Source organism: Podarcis erhardii (genome assembly GCF_964252035.2).
Source record: "Podarcis erhardii genome assembly, chromosome: 4".
In the NCBI taxonomy this organism is placed as follows: domain Eukaryota; kingdom Metazoa; phylum Chordata; class Lepidosauria; order Squamata; family Lacertidae; genus Podarcis; species Podarcis erhardii.
The window spans coordinates 81,256,962-81,275,506 of NC_138508.1; the positions used below are offsets into that span (position 1 = coordinate 81,256,962).

The 18,545-nt window shown below is 41.7% G+C and overlaps 1 protein-coding gene across 3 annotated transcripts in view; it reads right to left on the reverse strand.

Moving 5' to 3' along the window:
- ATP11A (ATPase phospholipid transporting 11A) overlaps positions 1-18,545 on the reverse strand; it is a 110,626-nt gene that overhangs the window by 21,012 nt on the left and 71,069 nt on the right. For all 3 annotated transcript variants that reach the window (XM_081858051.1, XM_081858052.1, XM_081858053.1), the window contains exons 10-22: positions 17,941-18,022; positions 15,947-16,097; positions 14,616-14,813; positions 13,298-13,471; positions 11,519-11,682; positions 10,732-10,803; positions 10,362-10,435; positions 8,999-9,102; positions 8,280-8,461; positions 4,503-4,754; positions 3,563-3,737; positions 2,499-2,601; positions 1,713-1,858 (exon numbers count right to left, since the gene is read on the reverse strand). In XM_081858051.1, coding sequence (XP_081714177.1) covers positions 1,713-1,858; positions 2,499-2,601; positions 3,563-3,737; positions 4,503-4,754; positions 8,280-8,461; positions 8,999-9,102; positions 10,362-10,435; positions 10,732-10,803; positions 11,519-11,682; positions 13,298-13,471; positions 14,616-14,813; positions 15,947-16,097; positions 17,941-18,022 — 1,877 coding nt within the window. The remainder of the gene's footprint in view (positions 1-1,712; positions 1,859-2,498; positions 2,602-3,562; positions 3,738-4,502; positions 4,755-8,279; positions 8,462-8,998; positions 9,103-10,361; positions 10,436-10,731; positions 10,804-11,518; positions 11,683-13,297; positions 13,472-14,615; positions 14,814-15,946; positions 16,098-17,940; positions 18,023-18,545) is intronic.

Sequence of the window (18,545 nt, forward strand, 5' to 3'; positions counted from 1 at the left end):
GCATGACGTTATCATAGTATATAAATGAACTGGCAGCTACACAAATTCAAACACATATTTAAGTTCAACTGAACAGAGAATTTAGCTTTTGAAAAAACAAAACTCGATAAAAGGGCAACTCCTTCAGGACTACATTGATTATGGCAGTGTAGAAAAGCTGTTTTTTAAAAGTGGCAAGCAATTAAAACATATTGATGCTTTGATTTTTGTTTGTACATTCTTGCCCACACCCTGGAAATGGAGATAAGAGCAAAAAGAGTTCTAGGGAAATATATGTCTAAAGGTAACATCTGGGGAACATAAAGTACAGTCTGGAAAAGGCGAGGAGGACTTGGACAACAGTCACAGAAATGGCTGTTGGTGATACGGAAGCAAGCACAAAAAAGAAGGCAAACAATGTAGTCCTCAGGAAGAGGAGGCAGAAGCAGTACTGGATGGTTGAAGAAACGAACTGCAGTCACCGAGAGCTCATCCAGACTTCCCCTTGTCCTGCCATATCTTTACCGCTGAATCACAGCAAATTTATCAATTGGGTTTCTCCAGAAATACGTTTGCTCCGATTTATCCCTATAAAGAGCAGGTTTTCCGGAGGAAAGTGGTAGGGCAAAGGGAAAACTGCTCAGACCCATGCTTTCTAGGCTGAGCCCTAAGATTACTTCAGGTCCAAGAAGTGACGCTGCAATGGCATGAATTCCTGAAATGCTGTGTACCTGTCTCTCTACACTTGTACATATTAATGATACAGTGGAGGAAACGTGGAGACACTGATACACAAATAAACTGGCTCAGAACCAGGAACACATACACATACTGCTACTCCCCGCTCTTTCTTTTCCTACATAGTAGAGTATAAGCTTCGGACTAAGAGATTTAAATAGTTTATAAGTGTTATTGCTACATTTGAGTTTACTCATCAGATTATTTACAGACGAGTGTTGCGCTAAGCCTTGATGTTATGAGAGCAGTGCATTGCTGCAGAGTTTAGGCTAGTTCAAATGGTTATTCAAAACTGTGCTAGCAGTGGAACGTAAACATGTTCCCATGGCAGAAATAAATCCTTCACATTGGTCCACATTTATATGTCTTTGTAATACTTATTATGCCCTATGGGGTATTGATGCTAGATTTCCTTGGTGAATTTGGCTATCTTATTTTACCAGTGAATTGGTGCATTGATTAGTATATCAAAGCGACAAAAAGGTGAAATAATCAGGATTTGGCTTACTGTAGTGCTGAGATGAGCTACTCCCCGAAGGAAACAAAATACATATGCCTAATGTGCTGATCTGTTGTTATAAAAGACCTGAGGTTGGCATTTTAGATTTACAACACAAGAGACTCTGTTGTTGTAAGCATACACTGGCGAAAGTTATCACTAATATGATCCGGCTATCAGTGTAAACATAAAAACAAACCCATCATTCTTCCATTCAGCTTGGTCAACTGAAATTAGAAGCTGATTCACATTTGCAGCCATCAAACCACTTGCTCTTTTACTTACTACATTACTGGACATTCTGGAAGTAAGTGGTTTTAGGAAAACAGGTTTTCCCCATATCTAGGAAGCAGAGTAGGAGGAATCTAAAGTTAAACTGGAAGAATGGAGGTCTGGAAGGACAATGGTCACACAGTGGAATCCAAGACAACAAGCTTCAAAATAATCTGCCTCTGTCTAAACTGTTAACAACCATAATACAAAAGCCCCAATATACCTTATAAAAGAAGTATTGCACAAGTTCAGATATCCTGACATAATAAAAATGCCCATGAACAAGCAACATTTTTTTCAAATGTTTAAATTTGGGTATTGCATAGTCGCTGTTTCTTGCAGCTTGGCGGCCTTCTTTCCCAATAAGGCCTGGAAGGAAAAACAAAATGGCAAAAAGTGAAACGATGCAGTGAAACTGAACTGGTGATACTTATCATTAGATTTCGTTTGAACTGGGAAACTATGGTTAGCAGGTTCAGAACAAGCAAGTATCTTCTCTCTCCATCATCATAAACTGAGGAAGAATCATTTGCTCCTAATGTTTAGGATGTTTCTGCTGCTCACAAAGTATCTTCCACCCAACAGTGAAATGGGGATTTAGCTACTGATGGGAAGAATACCATATTTTCCGCTCTATAAGACGCACCAGACCATAAGACGCACCTAGTTTTTGAAGGAGGATAACAAGAAAAAAAAATATTCTGAATCTCAGAAGCCAGAACAGCAAGAGGGATCACTGCGCAGTGAAAGCAGCAATCCCTCTTGCTGTTCTGGCTCCTGGGATAGCTGTGCAGCCTGCATTCGCTCCATAAGACGCACACACAATTCCCCTTACTTTTTAGGAGGGAAAAGGTGAGTCTTTTGGGCAAAAAATACAGTATATACTCCTCCACAATAGATTGAAGGAAACAATGGCAATGATACAAAGTACTAGGACCATAATAACCAGTGACTCAATATTACATTATGATGACAATGACTTTAAACTTGACCATAACAATCCACTTACCAATGCCAACGTGTGCTTCTAAGATCATACTGACATCATTTGCTCCATCACCAATTGCTAACGTGATTGGATGCTCCTTTGACCATTTAATTAATTTTACAATCTGGAAGGGGGAAAAGGTGCAAATGTTACATACATGTTTTTAAACTGCACCATTATGCTCAATGTTCCACTTGCTAGATATTTCGGCGGCGGTGGAAACTGAACGTAGTAAGAAGAAAGGACATTCACTTCATGGAATCTTCTATTTTCCAGGCAGTAGTGAAACAGACAGGCCGGCATTTGGGCCTGTTCACATATTACTTTCTAAGGAAACTCAGAATTCCCCTTCCTTGACCATGGAGAGAAAATAACAACCAAAGATATAACTGCATGATGTTTATTTGAACAGATAATCTCCACAGCTACTTGGCAGAAAATCTCTATTCTTTCTGATAAAAAATTAGGCAGTCAGGGAAATATTTCATTTGGCAACATAACCCAGTTCACTTAATACTTCTTTTCCACAGCAAGAGGAAGAGGCAGATTTTGCTTTTCTACAGGAAAGTAACGGCTGAACAGGCCCCAAGATGGGCCTAGTTGTTTTCTTTCTGTCATCCTTATATCTTTATCCAGTGTTATTCCAATTATCTTCTGATAAAAGCCTAATCAAAAGAATTTCCAACACACACCTATTCTTATTTCCTAAACACAAAAACACAAGGAAATAGAAATAACAGCTTTCCATGTGAGGTTAATGTGTAGCCTCACAATGTAGCATCAGCTGAAAATACAGCACTTTTCCTTAGTTAAATGAGCTCTTTTCCAAGTAGCATGTCAATCCCTGAAATCTGCTTGAAACATACATAAATCAGTGGCACAGCAGGGTGCCATTTTAATGTACCATTAACTAATTGCTTTCTTTCAGAAATTCTTTCACTCATTTCTCCTTGTTTTTTTTTCATTTTTTGCTTCCATTATCAATCACTGGAAGGTGGGTATTTAAACACAACACATTACACGGAGACTTTCAATATTTATATAAATATACATTTGTCATGTAATTGAAGACGCGAAACACAAACCTGTGCTTTTTGCAAAGGAGCCATGCGGCAGCAGAGAACCGCGCTGCAGTTCCTACAGATTTCAAGGAAGATCTCTCTGTAGTTACCAGAGCTCCCATCTTCCCGTGGTTTCATTATTAATGATAATGCTGCTCCATCAATAATTAAACCATAATCTTGCATTTCAGCTGAAAGCCTATTGAGTGACAAAAATACACAAATTAATGCTGGTTTTGCAGTTTAACCAACCGTGTTTTATACAGCAGTCGCTTCAAAAGACATGCTGAAATGCAGCACACTCATGGTATTTCGGGTTGCATGTAACATAGGGCTAAGGCTAAGGTTCCTTAAGCTCAAGATTTATCAGTGTGCAATGGAACATTCTTCCTCTTTTCTCCCCTCTTGTGCATCCTAATTCTCTTCTCTCTGTTAGCCCAACCCTCCGGAGAAGATCTGGGGACAGAGGAAGGAGGCATGCAGGGGGAGGAGAGGGGAGAAAGTCCCATTCCTTGTGCTGACAGGATAATTTGGTTGAATACCGTCTTTTAGATTTCTTGCCATTTGAAGTAACTAACTTGATACAGCAATCTTGTTTTTGCCTCCAATTACCACCGTGGAGAGTAGAAACCCCACCACTAGGTTTTTGTTCCCTCTACGCACTAGGATACTCTCGCAAGAAATCTATTCCCTCAATTTCCAATTTTGTTGCACAGGATAAAAGGTAAAGGTAAAGGGACCCCTGACCATTAGGTCCAGTCGTAGCCGACTCTGGGGTTGCGGCGCTCATCTTGCTTTATTGGCCGAGGGAGCCGGCCCCCAAAATAGGGGGCGTCTTATACATGGAAAAGTATGGTATATCTATATATGTTTTTTTAAAAGCTGTTTCCGATTCTGCCACTGAACCAATGCCAAAAAAAGGGTGCAAATTTTGATTTTGGTTGAATTTGTACTTTATACATACCCTGAGAAGGTGTCCCTTGTTAAGCTGCCGCTGTGTCTTAGGACAGTCTTGCTTAAATCAAACAACACATCGTGCAAGCTCTGCTCCTCTATTTTCTTGGTAGTTAACTCAAGTATTTGAGTATTTCTTCTGAATAGTTTGCAGGCGTAGCAGGCAGCTGCGGCAGTCTCCATTTTGTCTCCCGTCAGAACCCAAACCTTAATGCCAGCTTTTTGCAGGGATTCGATTGTATCAGCAGCCTTTTCCTGTAATCTTCGAGATACCAATCACAAATAATTATTGACAAACTTTAAATTAAAAATTAAGGGCACTTACTAAAAGGTTTCTATCATATTGGAAAACATGGCGGTAAAAAGGAGTTTGGACTTAAGAAGCCTTTGCTGTCATGCAATATTTTATTTATTTATTTACTCAATAGTTTTCTCTCCGTTGATTTAAAGGGTTCAGATGCTGCAGTCCAGAGGAGCTGCAGTGTATTTTAGTGCCCTTTACCTGTCTGTTTTAAAGCACATACTGTATAATCATGCTTCACAGCAATGTATTTCTGGGCATTTCCTGAACCCCACACATGACCATAAATAATTTTTTTATTCTACACTTCTAGCTGCACTGATAGCAAGGTAATTGATAAGAAAGAACCCATGTCTTGTTGCAGTTTTCAGCTAATCAGTATATTCCCGGGTTCAAACCTGGTGGCTCCAGAAATATAAAAATTAGGACCAGTCTAAGAAAAGGGGGGGGGGGGTGAGGAAGAGAGATAGAAAGCAAGCTAAATCTATACATTCCAGGTTGAACAATATGTTTCTATTCCCATTAGGCTGAGTTTAGCTTGACTACAGCCTGAAACAATGAAAAGGAACTTCGTACTAAGGGCTGGTCTACAAAACAAAACCTGAGCAAACACAACAACTGCACTTGTTCGTAATCATCCTTTTGTAGCTTTCTCTTTCCTTTCCCATTCAAATTTAGACTGCAAGCTTTTCAGGTCAGGAACCTGTTAAGTTGTGGGTGAATATATCAGATGACACAGCGATTCTTCAAACAGCTCTTGTTTATTCACAGGCCAGAACAGAACTGAACTGAAGGGTTCAGCCAGCCTGCTTATATAGAGCTCCACTAGAACGCAACAGTAACCATTTTCTGTAACTATCCAATCACTGAACGTCACTTTCAATCCCTTATTTGCATATGTGGACCTGAGTGAAAACTATCTACAGTATCCCCCCCGCTGGCCCAGGGTGAGAACTTCAGTACATAACAGGACCTTTACTGCTTACAGAGCTCTGTAAATCACAATGTGTATTGAGACCGCTCAATAACGATGATGGCAGTGGCTGCAACTATGAAGAAGCAGAAGGAGGAGTGATATCAATAACGACTCTCCCTTGCTCCTACAAATACTAACCATGGACTTGACTTCCTGTCTTTACGCCACGCAGCAGGCAGCAGTAGTGATACGTGGACACAGTTTGACTCAGAAACTGAGTGCACATTACAAGTATTCTTAGGAAGCTCAACCAAAGTTTGTGTGGCCGCAGGAGAGCAATGGAAATGGACTTTAATAACCCCCCCATTTCTAGTGAAGGTTAAATGCCAGAGAGACAGTGGGGCTACCTATTATCAATGCATCCTTGTTTCTTTTACAGTGTGTAATAACATCTGGGCCCTGGTGTTTTATTGAGGCAAATACACATGGTGGAAGTGGGAACATTTTGATGCAATGTACGAGTGGGAAGCCTTGCCCAGTTTGCGCAGGATAGTCTTTTATTTTCCTGCTTTCATTTTTATTGAGTTGGGAGTAGGTTGTTATTTTTAATAACTGGGACCAGAAAACTTGCTGTCAGGGAAAAGGCGGGGTATTAAATAAATATGCATATATTATAATTATAATTATAATAATGTTTAGAGATTCTTTTATCCCAGGTTTTTGTCATTTCACAGTACAATTAGATTCTGTTGTGGAAACAGCTCGTAGTGCTGCTAATTACTGTGTGGCCACATTGTAAACTACTAATTGTTATAATACTGCTTCTAAACGCTTCCACAAGACCGTTATTGAGTCAGATGTGCTAAGAAGAGATTAATGGGTCTGGCAGGACAGTGGGGGGTGGGGCGGAAAGGATGCTCCCCCATTAGGAGAGGGGGAGAAAGGACACTTGCAAAAATCCGTTAAGAAGGATTAGACAAGTACAGGGTTTCTTTTCTTTCAGCTCTGTACCACCCCTTTGATTCCAAATTCTGGTTTGTTAACTGGTTTTAAATCTATTTTAGGAAACGTTTACATTATTGTGTATTGGCGGCATGTTGGTTTGACCGCTGTTGTGGTAGAAACACAGCACATAAATCTAAACAAACAAACAATAAATAAATTGGGCTCTCTACAGACAACTGTGTCTCACTGAGACACGTATGAGCCTTTTGCCCTTGCATGTAGCTCTCATTGCCTTGATAAGGAAGTCTGTATCGTTCAAATCAGAAAACTGTGGTTAACAGATTCTGAGGAAACCAGGACCTTAAACCAGTTTTCAAACTACCGTATTTTTCGCTCTATAAGACACACTTTTCCCCTCCTAAAAAGGAAGGGGAAATGTGTGTGTGTCTTATAGAGCGAATGCAGGCGGGAGGCTCTGCTCAGCACTCCCTTTAAAGAGCCGCACACACACTCTGCGTGCTCTTTAAAGGGAGCGCGGCTCTTGGGGGAGCCTTGGGGGATGAAGGCTCCCCTTGCCCGGGAGAGGCTGCGCGCGGCCAAGCAAGAAGCCAGGACAGCTGCGCTGCGATCCTGCTGGCTGTTCTAGCTTCTGGCTTAGCCACGCGAAGCCTCTGCAGGGCACGGGGAGCCTTCATCCCGCTGCCCTGCGGAGGCTTCGCGTAGCTATTCCTGGCTTTTCTGGGAGGTGGGGGAAGGGACAGAGCTCTGTCCCTTCCCCCACCTCCCAGAAAAGCCCCCAAGAGCTGTGCTCCCTTTAAAGAGCGCACGGCTCTTGCGGGAGGTGGGGGGAAAGCCAGTAGGCTTGCTTTCGCTGGAACCAGGAGGGCAAGAGGGATCGGTGCGCACCGATCCTACTTGCTCTCCTGGCTTCAGGGATAGCCCCGCAAAGCCTCCTGAACGCTCCCTCTTAGCTCAGGATGCTTTGCGTTGCTTTCTTATTTCTTGTTTTACTCCCCTAAAAACTAAGTGCGTCTTATGGTCCGGTACGTCTAATAGAGCGAAAAGTACGGTATGTTCATGATCCTGGTGTGGTCTGAACATAGTAACCACCGTTTTCTTGGTCAGAGAGAAAAATGGGAAACTATAGTTTATTAGATAGGGAGGTATTCAAATACATTTTTGAGTTAACATCAGGGGACTTCCCTGTCTCTCCTACCCTCGTGCTATCCCCAAATCTGATCCGGAGGGTAGGGGGAAACCGCAGAACAGATTTAGGAGGCACATAGAGGGAAAAGAGGCATACCACGAAGAGAGGAGGGAAGGGGCTGCATGTGCAGGGAAGAAGGATTATAAACATATTGGCTTATTAGTCAACGCATGTGCAACCAAACCAAAGATATATAATTTGGCATCAAATATTTTTCTTTTTTGATTGCATTATAATTTGGAATGTTTTAATGTGGTTTTTATTGGATTGTTCAAATGGAAATATTATATATATATATATATATATATATATATATATATATATATATATATGTGTGTGTGTGTGTGTGTGTGTGTGTGTGTGTATGTATGTATGTATATGTATATATAATGTTTTAAATTAAAAAAAATGCACTAACCGGTCTTCAACTGCTGTAGCACCAAGCAGGATAAGTCCCTTTTCTATCTGCTCGTATGCCTCAGCCAGTTTCTTCTCCCGATCCCGAAGAGCCAGTTTGGCCTCCTGCAAATGCTTCTGCACATTCTCGTATTCTTCACAGGTGAATTTCTTATACGCTACACATAGCGTTCGCAGGCCCTCCTAAAGGAAATTATTTTAAAAGCACAGAGACGTGTTCAGTGAAAGTCTTCTGGAGATTTTCAGTTCTGCAGGTTAGAATTTAGGTTTCTGCCTCGTGTAGTGGTTTAATTGACTTGAGCTTAGAATGCAAGTTTATCGACTGCCTTGAGCAAGGCAACAATTTGGTTAACTTGAACATTGCCTCTGGAGAAGGCTATGAGAAAGCTGGAAACCCAACTTATCTACAGTTTTGGGAAAAGAAAGAAAATACTGCTGATAGAGGAGGGCAAACCAACTATGTTTTCCATCAAAAACCCATATGTGACAAGCAGAACTACAAGATTCTTGGGTATCTCTAAAAATTTATGCTGTGTGTGTGGCCTCTCACAAAAAGTGCACTGTAGGAGAATGGAAGTCAACACAATGATGACTTCCTCATCTAAACTTTGCCATCATTCCCTTATTTAGACGAGTTTGCCCTTACAAACTGACTTTTGCAGCTTTCTGCCTTGAATGCACACAATTTGCACATAATAAATGCCAAATGCTGGATCTTACCACTGCATTGCGCTCAACTCTTGATCTAATCTGGTCTATTTTGCCTTCTGCAACTCTGGGGAAAATAGACGAATCTGCTCCTTTACAAAACAGAAATATTTCTCCTGGAAATGTAAGCAAAACAAAATTTTAAAAGTGGGTTAAATGCAGATAAAGCCCTTGCTGTTCTAAACCACAGGTTCAAAGGATAGCACAGGGGAGTGGCTGGGTACGGGGATATCAAAGAAGGATGTCAAAAACACTAGTGTGATTAGCTCTAGTATTATTAAAAGACTTTCAGCAAAGTAGCCTGCCAGGTCTCCTAGCCTCTACAGACGCAGGACAGACAATGCAGCAAGGAGATGGCTGGTCTGCCCCGGGTCTGCAAAGGCTAGGAGACCTAGCAGTCTGCTTTGCTGTAAGCCTTCCTTAATAAAAAATAAAAAAAACCTAGAACTGATCACTCTTTGGTATCCTTGCACTCAACCACTCCCATGATCCCTCCCCATTGGGCCTATGGTTCAGAACCCTTGCCGCCAAAATATTTTAAAAAGTCTTCTTATGAAACAGCTTTTTGAAATTATCACACTCTATATTAAATGGACTCAAATTAAACCGAGTCAAAATTACAAGCATACTACAGTCGTAGCTTGGTTTTCGAACAGCTTAGTTTTGGCTCCCGAACACTGCAAACCCAGAAGTGACTGTTCCAGTTTGCGAACTATTTTTGGAAGCCGAACGTCTGACGGGGCTTCTGCAGCTTCCCATTGGCTGCAGGAGCTTTCTGCAGCCAATCATAAGCCATGCTTTGGTTTCTGAATGTTTTGGAAGTCGAACGGACTTGCGGAAAGGATTCCGTTCCATTTCCAAGGTACGACTGTATTCGAAAATATGACGGAACAGTAGAAAGCAGCAAAAATCAAGACAGGCTAAAGTGCAAAAGATCTGTGATAATCTGAGGCCCTTCTTCATGTACTCCCTTCCACAATAGGTCTGGAGGGTGAGAATGGGGCCTTTTCTGCAGTGGCTCCCCGTTTGTGGAACGCTCTCCCCAGGGAGGTTTGCCTAGCGCCTTCGCTACATATCTTTATGTGAGGAGCAAAAACGTTCCTCTGTAACCAGGCCTTTCTCTGATTAAACAGTCTATGGCCGTTTAAATGTGTCTGTGGGAGGGGGGTGGTATTAGTTGTTGTTGTTGTTGTTGTTGTTGTTGTCCTTATGATAGGTATTTTGTGTTTTCATTTTGTATTTTTATGTGATAAAGCGCCCTGTGATCTTCGGATGAAGGGCAGTATATAAATTTAATAAATAAGTATTAGATTTCAGACTTAAACCAAGTTCCCAAGAGCTTAGGGATTATACTTTTTTTCTTTTCTTTAAGTACCTTTTGCCGATTTAACTATCACACTCATTCGTCTCCTTACAGAATCAAAACTAAGGATTTCCAATAGTTCAAACCTAAAGGGGAAAAAACAAGGAAATGTTGTAATAACGTACGTTTTTATACACATACATACACACATACACACACACACGGAGTAAAACAGATGTAAATCCATGGTCCCTGTGAGATAAACATAGCGTTTCATTAAACTCCATACCCTTGGCTCAAAATCCAAACTGACAGATTTGCAAATCACCCCCGTAATAAACCATACAATCAACTAAACAAAGTGTTTTTCTCAAAGTTAACTTTTTAAAAGGCCATTAAAGACAAAACATACTTATGTACAGGACAACAGTGCACAACTTACCTTTCAATATCATTTTCTCGATTCAAGATTTCCATAAAATTGTCCTTCAGTCTTAAATAGGTGTAACCAAGCCTGAAATTCAACCGTAGATACACATCAGAAGTTACAACAACTAACTGTATGCCACCAAGTTTACAGTAGACTGAACTGTGTGGCGGGTTGTGTATTACTAGAAACAAACTTCTCTAAATTTCATTTACAGATCACACAAGTTATTATTTGCTCAAGCTGGCTCAAGATTTCTCTGTGGTTTTGTTTCTCATTTCAATGTTTTGAGAACAATCCTACCACATAAGCTGCTCCCACAGTTCAGGACCATTACTTTCCACCACTTTCCAAAAACACTGTACTTTTGGCTCCCCCTGTACTCTTGCATGGACACACAGACACACCTAAGTATCTCATCTGTGGCATGTTCACCACACCCAAATGACAACAATCAAGTAAGTATACGATGAGGATGGAATTAATCTTTTCCGCCCCAAAAGATATGGGCACAGAAGTACCTAGACCTACAGACACCTGGACCTGATTAGAGCCTGCTTCATAACAAGTTTATTTTTCAACAGAGACATTCAAACAACACCTCCCACACAGCAAGGCCTGACCTCTCCCCCCTCTCCATTTCCTGTGTCCTCCTTACTTTCATTTTACCCTCAGCATGTCTCTCACTTCAGGGACACCTTCACAAATATATTTCTCCCCAATCTTCTCCTTTGGAGTTACTATCAAAGGAAACGAGTCTCAGCTCTTACACAAACTGAAAAAAAGGCATTATGGTCCATACCTCTGAATCCCTTCAACTAAAGCAACTTCATCAGGGGACGATGAAATATACACGGCAGACCTCCCTGACAGCTGTGCTTTCTTCAACCCATCCACGTTGTCATCTTCCTTCACTTGAACAGTGTGACAAAGGCACAGAGCACGGAAAAAGAGTTCTTCTCTGTCCTAATAAAGAAGAAGAGGAGGAGTTTGGACTTGATATCCCACCTTTCACTTCCCTTACAGAGTCTCAAGGTGGCTAACAATCTCCTTTCCCTTCCTCCCCCACAACAAACACTCTGTGAGGTGAATGGGGCTGAGAGACTTCAGAGAAGTGTGACTGGCCCAAAGTCACCCAGCAGCTGCATGTGGAAGAGCGGGGAAGTGAACCCGGTTCACCAGATTACGAGACTACCGCTCTTAACCACTACACCACACGGGCTCCCAGGAAGAATGCTGCTAATACAGATTTTCAACTCCGAGGGAATTAGCAACAAAATTTAATACTTTGCACATGTAACAGTAGCAGCTGAACAGACTAGATTGTCATGCATTATTTAAGTTCACACACTAAATTCTTTTGGTAAATTAAAGGTTGTTTGTGGGAGGAAAGTTGCCCATCCTACACTCTGGCGTCACCTGAGATGCTTTAAAGGCCTCTACCTCTACGGACTAAGTTAGGAACACGGGTGGCACTGTGCGTTAAACCACAGAGCCTAGGACTTGCCGATCAGAAGGTTGGTGGTTCGAATCCCCGTGACGGTGTGAGCTCCCGTTGCTCAGTCTCTGCTGCTGCCAACCTAGCAGTTCGAAAGCACATCAAAGTGCAAGTAGACAAATAGGTACCGCCCCGGCGGGAAGGTAAACGGTGTTTCCGTGCGCTGCTCTGGTTCACCAGAAGTGGCTTAGTCATGCTGGCCACATGACCAGGAAGCTGTATGCTGGCTCCCTCGGCCAGTAAAGCGAGATGAGCGCCGCAACCCCAGAGTCAGTCACAACTGGACCTAATGGTCAGGGATCCCCTTACCCTTTACCTTTACGGACTAAGTGGGACCCTTCTAAGCAATGCAGGATACTGTTGTTCCCCCTTAGTACCCTAGAGTCCTCCCTATCTCTGGACTCTCATTTATGTTTCAGACCAGTTCATCTTGGAACAACAGTGACTTTATTAAGATGCTACCATTGGAATAGAAAAGGATTGCAAAGGATTTAGCATACTGACTAGATAAATTTGCTGTAAGCCACTTTAATTTGCTGTAAGCCACTCCTGAAATAAGCACCCGTCTAACTCTTGAGACATTTATTGCTGCTTATTTATTTCATAGAGCCATAGCATGAACATATAATTCTGGATATAAATATTCTTGATGTTTCTCCCAGCATCAGGAAAACAACAGTGTGGCCACATGGTGGGGTTTGGATGACCTAGGCCCTATGCCAAGGGCCACCTGAACTTTGGTGTTGTCCCTGGTTGTTAGTCTTATCAAAACTCTTTGGGTTCTCCTCAAACGTCCACAAATATCTCACTCATGGATGGGGGAGACACCCAGTTTGCTTTGTGTTTTTGTCTTTGCTAGCTTGTATGGAGCAAGGGTATCCTTCAGCTTTGCAAACGATTATTTGTAAATATTATGGGCAACAGCTCTTGAGTTATAGCAAAGCAGGAATGTCATATTACAAGGGGGGGGGATGGAACATTCTGAAAGCAAAACTCCTACCTGACAAAAAGCTACTTTATTTAACTGGGCCCCCCAAGTGTCATGTTTTCGGTATTTAATAATAATAATAAAAATCTTCGTACTTTGCTACTTCCTCCTGGGGAAGAATCAATCATATCAATACCAGCAGAATCCGGGAGAATTTGGCCATTACAGATGACATGAGGAACATACACATGGCCCTCAATGCAGCATTCTATGAACTCCATATTGTTCTCTGTTAAGGTCCCTGTTTTATCTGTGAAGACATATTCAACCTGAAGAGAAACAAATAGAACAATTAAGAATTAAAACAAGAAGAACAGAGCTGGGGGGGGGGCAAGGCAGGGGAAGTCAGATATTTCAATAGATGAAGGTTTTATGTGATACTTTTTTGTCCTCTGTCCTTGAAAAAGCATGCAGTACTTGTCTTTTCCAGTTGAGGCATAGGAACTTCCAGCCCATGGGCTTAACCTGGTTCACCAGAACTCTTTCTTCAGTTCTCAGCATTATCCATATGACACTGAAATATGTCCAGTTCTGGGCACCACCACTTAAGAAGGAGATTGACAAGCTGGAAAATGTGCAGAGGAGGGCGACCAAGATGGCCAAGGGTCTGGAAACCATGCCTTATGAGGAACGGTTGAGGGAGTTGGGAATGCTTAGCCTGGGAAAGAAGAATTTGAGAGATATAATAGCCATCTTCAGATGGCTGTCACATGGAAGATGGAGCAAGCTTGTCTTCTCCTACTGCAATGGATTCACGTTACAAGAAAGGAGATTCTGACTAAACATCAGGGATAACTTTCTGACAGTAAGAGCTGCTCGACATTGGAACAGACTCCCTCAGGAAGTTGTGGACTCTCCTTCCTTGGAGGTTTTTAAGCAGAGAAGAAGAAGAAGAAGAAGAAGAAGAAAAAGAAGAAGTAGAAGAAGAGGAGGAGGAGGAGGAGGAGGAGGAGTTTGGATTTGATACCCCGCTTTATCACTACCCGAAGGAGTCTCAAAGCAGCTAACATTCTCCTTTCCCTTCCTCGCCCACAACAAACACTCTGTGAGTTGAGTGGGGCTGAGAGACTTCAGAGAAGTGTGACTGGCCCAAGGTCACCCAGCAGCTGCATGTAGAGGAGCGGAGACGTGAACCCGGTTCCCCAGATTATGAGTCTACCACTCTTAACCACTACACCACACTGGGGTGGTCATCTGTCACGGATGCTTTTGTTGAGATGACCTCCGGGGTCCCTTCCAATTCTACAGTTCTATGATTCTATGACACACTGCCCTTTCTTGTCCCATTGCACAGAGAGCTGGCCATGCAGGAAGAGCTATTTCCAAGTAGAATGGTCTGTTCAATATCTGCAGGAATCTAAATATCAGAAACAGCTGCAAGATTTGTAGGATAAATTGTACGTGACTTGTTACCTGCCCCAACTCTTCATTGAGGTCAGACGTATTCACCAGCGGCCCTTCACCTGTTTCTTCATCAAACATTTCTTCATCCCAGGTAAGAAAATAAGAACCAAGAAACTTCTGCATTTCTACTGTGACGTACATGGATACAGGAATGATGTAGTTGAAAAGAACCATGAAGGCAAGGAAATCTGTAAATGCTGTAATAAACTGCCAAGGCGGCGGGGTTGGGGTTGGGGGGACAAAAGCAAAGAATTTATTTGGATATACAGTAACAGCAAGAATCTTAGGTGCAATCAAGCAGCTGGATCAACTTCTATCAAACATGCATAGGATTGCACTCTTAAGGTTGCAATCTTAAGTACATTTACTGCAGAATAAGTCTTATTAATGACTGCACTGTTAGACATTTGAGATATATAACTTTACTCCCTCTCTTTTCATCCCAGCATAAAATTCTGCCTCATCCAAAATAGTCACTGATCTGCTCTGCAAAAACAATCTTTAGATTTATTATATTGTTTATATTCTAAAATACGTATTTTTAAACTATAGGTGTATCATGAAGAAAAATCAAGTAGTTAGCTTAGGCCCAGTGCAGCCATAATGGGCTTACTCTAATAAACTACTGCTTGTTGGTGCACGAAGAATTGACAAGTTCAAGCACATTCTCCTCCTTGCCTAGCTTTCTGTTCCTTTGTGCGCGGAGCTGCAGACATGACTTCTATGTTTCTTAAACTAGTTTTCCACAACATCCCAAGCAGGAAACTGGTTTGAGCATTTCCTTCTTTCCAGTTCATCCCCTGTTCATGTGCTACAAAAACTGTGGTTTTTTGAGCAGCCCAATTCACATGCACTTTGCCAGTGCTTGCTTTTAACTAACAGAAGCCCCAAAGAAGATACACAGAAAGAAAAAGCTTCTTTATTCAGATTATCCTATAGGATTGGAAGGGTGCCGGAGCAAAGAATGTTGCATTTTATTTGCAAAGGAAGAACACTCTTGAAGGCATTACCAAGCAATTGGAGATATGTAAGGGCAGAAATATAGCAAAACTGCATCATCATCATCATCTGCCATAAGTTGCATCCAGCACTGCCACATAGGTGACAGTAAGGCTTCCATCAATGGAACAGGGAGAAAAGCCATTTTCAGCAATTCCTCCCTCCTCCTTAGAGGGTATGGGAAATCTAGGGAGCAAATTTAGGGAGCCACTGAAGGAGGGGGAAATAACTGAAAATCACTTCTTTTCCCATTCTACTGACAGAAACCTTATCATCAGCTGTAGTGACACTACTATGCAAAGCCCTTAAATAATTTATTAAACCTCAAGTTATTCACATACCACATTTCTTTTCCGTTCCAGTTCTGTTTTCTCATTATACCAAGGCTCATCGCGAAACTGCTCACTTTGCCACACGTATTTCAGGACAGTATTTATTAGTGATTTACTGATCAGAATACAGAGGTATACAATAAGAAATACATTCATGGATCTGAAACAAATGAGAGGAAAAGCTTTTTAGCATAAGTAAAAAAGAGATTTTTTTAAATATGTTAGCATGCTTTTGATTTTGTTTAAGCTTTCCCCACCCTCCATGTAAATTTGACATATCTAACAAATGCAGCAAAAGACCTTTTGCAGAAAAGGCATTTGCAATTCATAACAAGGAACAAAGGATTGCACAGTGCATATTACAAAGGTTATCAATGATTTTGATGAATCATAACCCACATGTATTATTTTGGTTTTGATAGGTGGACAAATGGGCAAATATCCCTCAGGCTATGCACTATAAACCAAACTTACTACATCCTCGGTTCAACAACAGTTATGATCAGCTCATTCTTCTGGAATGACAGGGCTAGCACTAGTTGCGAAATTGCCATGACCAAAACCATTATCTTTGTCTGAACAGTACTAACATGTGCATGCAAAGGCATTTCCAAAGAATTCACACTCCCACTTTTCTTCTCATTCTCACAACAAACCTACAGGTAAGCTTAAGCGGGAAGTACATAAATGAATATGCAACATGCTGCAAGACAGAACGATAATCTCATTTCCCCGGTCCAGATCTAACAATCCAGAAAGGTGTTTTAAATTTTTGCATTTGGCTGTTTCCAGAAGCAAACCAGTGAAGGAGGAACTGATGGGCCTTTCAGAGCTGTGTCATATTACATGCATTTTGCATAAACCACTGTGTGATCAATGGCAAGCATTGATCACCCGGCATAGTTAGAGGTGCCACCAAACTTGTACTCCGATGACGGGAAACTGCTACGAAGACGAAGCAAGCGTTTTGTTCCCCCAATTCTTCTGCAGCTCAGATGCAGTGGTAGTTTCCTTGCAGACGGTAAGACACTGGGAAAGGACTCTCCCTCCCCACTCCCTTCTCTAACAGACTGGTATGTTGCAATGCAGCACCTAGGAGCCCTATGGGGAAACTGTGCATTCTTTGGGGTATTAGAGGCTTTGAAGGATGGCATGTGCTGCATTGCAGCATGGCAGACCACCTAGGAACAGAATGCCCCTCATTTTCTTCTCCCTATAGTTTATTGCTGCCATTGGCTGTGCCAGTACCCTATTAAGTAAGGTTTAAGACAGGCAAGTCCAAAGTCCTTTTGGGGGGCCTAATTCAGCCCCCCAGATGGTTTTATCTGGCCCCTCCTGTAGCAGTTTATTTATTGGGGTCAAATCCTTAAAAAAAAAAAAACAACTTTGGGGTAAAATCGTAAAAAAAGGTCGGTTCACTTCATCAAATCTGGCCCTCTTTGAAAAAAGTTGGGGAACCCCTGGTTTAAGGGAAGGGGTTTGTGGGGATTGGTGGATATGAAGTGGATCCAATTTTGACTGGTTCAGAAATAAGCCCAAATATTTCCCAGTATAATGTATGAAACAAACTCATGCTTGTCTAAAAGAGCAGGACAAGTACAAACAGGAATGGCATCAGAAGCAGGGCTTTTTCCCTTAGCTAGAACTCGCTGGAACTGCGTTCCGGCACCTCTCAGTTTGGTGCCATTGCCATCATAAGAGAACAAGGAAGGTGAGTTCCGGCATCTCTTTTTCTAGAAAAATAGCACGGATCAGAACCTTTTCAAAGCTAGCAGTTTTAAACTGGCAATCAAGTGATGACTGTATCCCAATGTGTACGAACAAACAACGGAAGAACAAAACCTTCATAGCAGGCTTACGACACGATTAGTTATTTCCAAAGCAAACAAACACTGATAGGGGGTTTTCGGTGCTTCACATCATGCAGACATTCCTTTTCCTTTCCTGCTTCCCACTGATCTTGCCCACACATATTTGCATATAAGAAGCACTCATAGCTTTACTTTTCCACAGCAGATCGTTTCTGAGATTTGGATTGGTAGTTCAATGCCATTTTTGTTTCCATGCCAGTGTAGATAGCAACACCTGAAACAAACAGAAATACTATTTCATTAAAAAAAAATATGGATGTGGGTGAATGTGCATATTATGTAATATTACACACAACCGCTAGCTAATGCAGCTAATTACAAATTCTATTAAAAAGGATAGGATTGTGTAGGAGACACAGCTGTGGGCCTGATTTAGTGAGTCTGTTAATGGATGCATTAACAACTGCATACATTCAGCTGCGGGGCTCAGCTGAAACTGGAAGTGGTGGGATAATATTTGTTCAAGTTTTTGGGGGGTGGGGGGTTAGGGCAATAAAACACATCTAGCATTTTAGCAGATTTATTCCAGAAGGGCACAAAAAATGTTCATCCATTCAGACTTGAGGGCAATGCTGAAGCAGGAATCATCCGTTTCCCCTCCATAATCATATTACCAAATCGGATTGGCTACATAATGCAATGCCATAATTACTGTATGACATCTCCCAATTTGATGAGATGGCCAGTGTGACGAAATCTGGGGGAAAGACAACCCAGAAAAATGGCAACAGACTAAA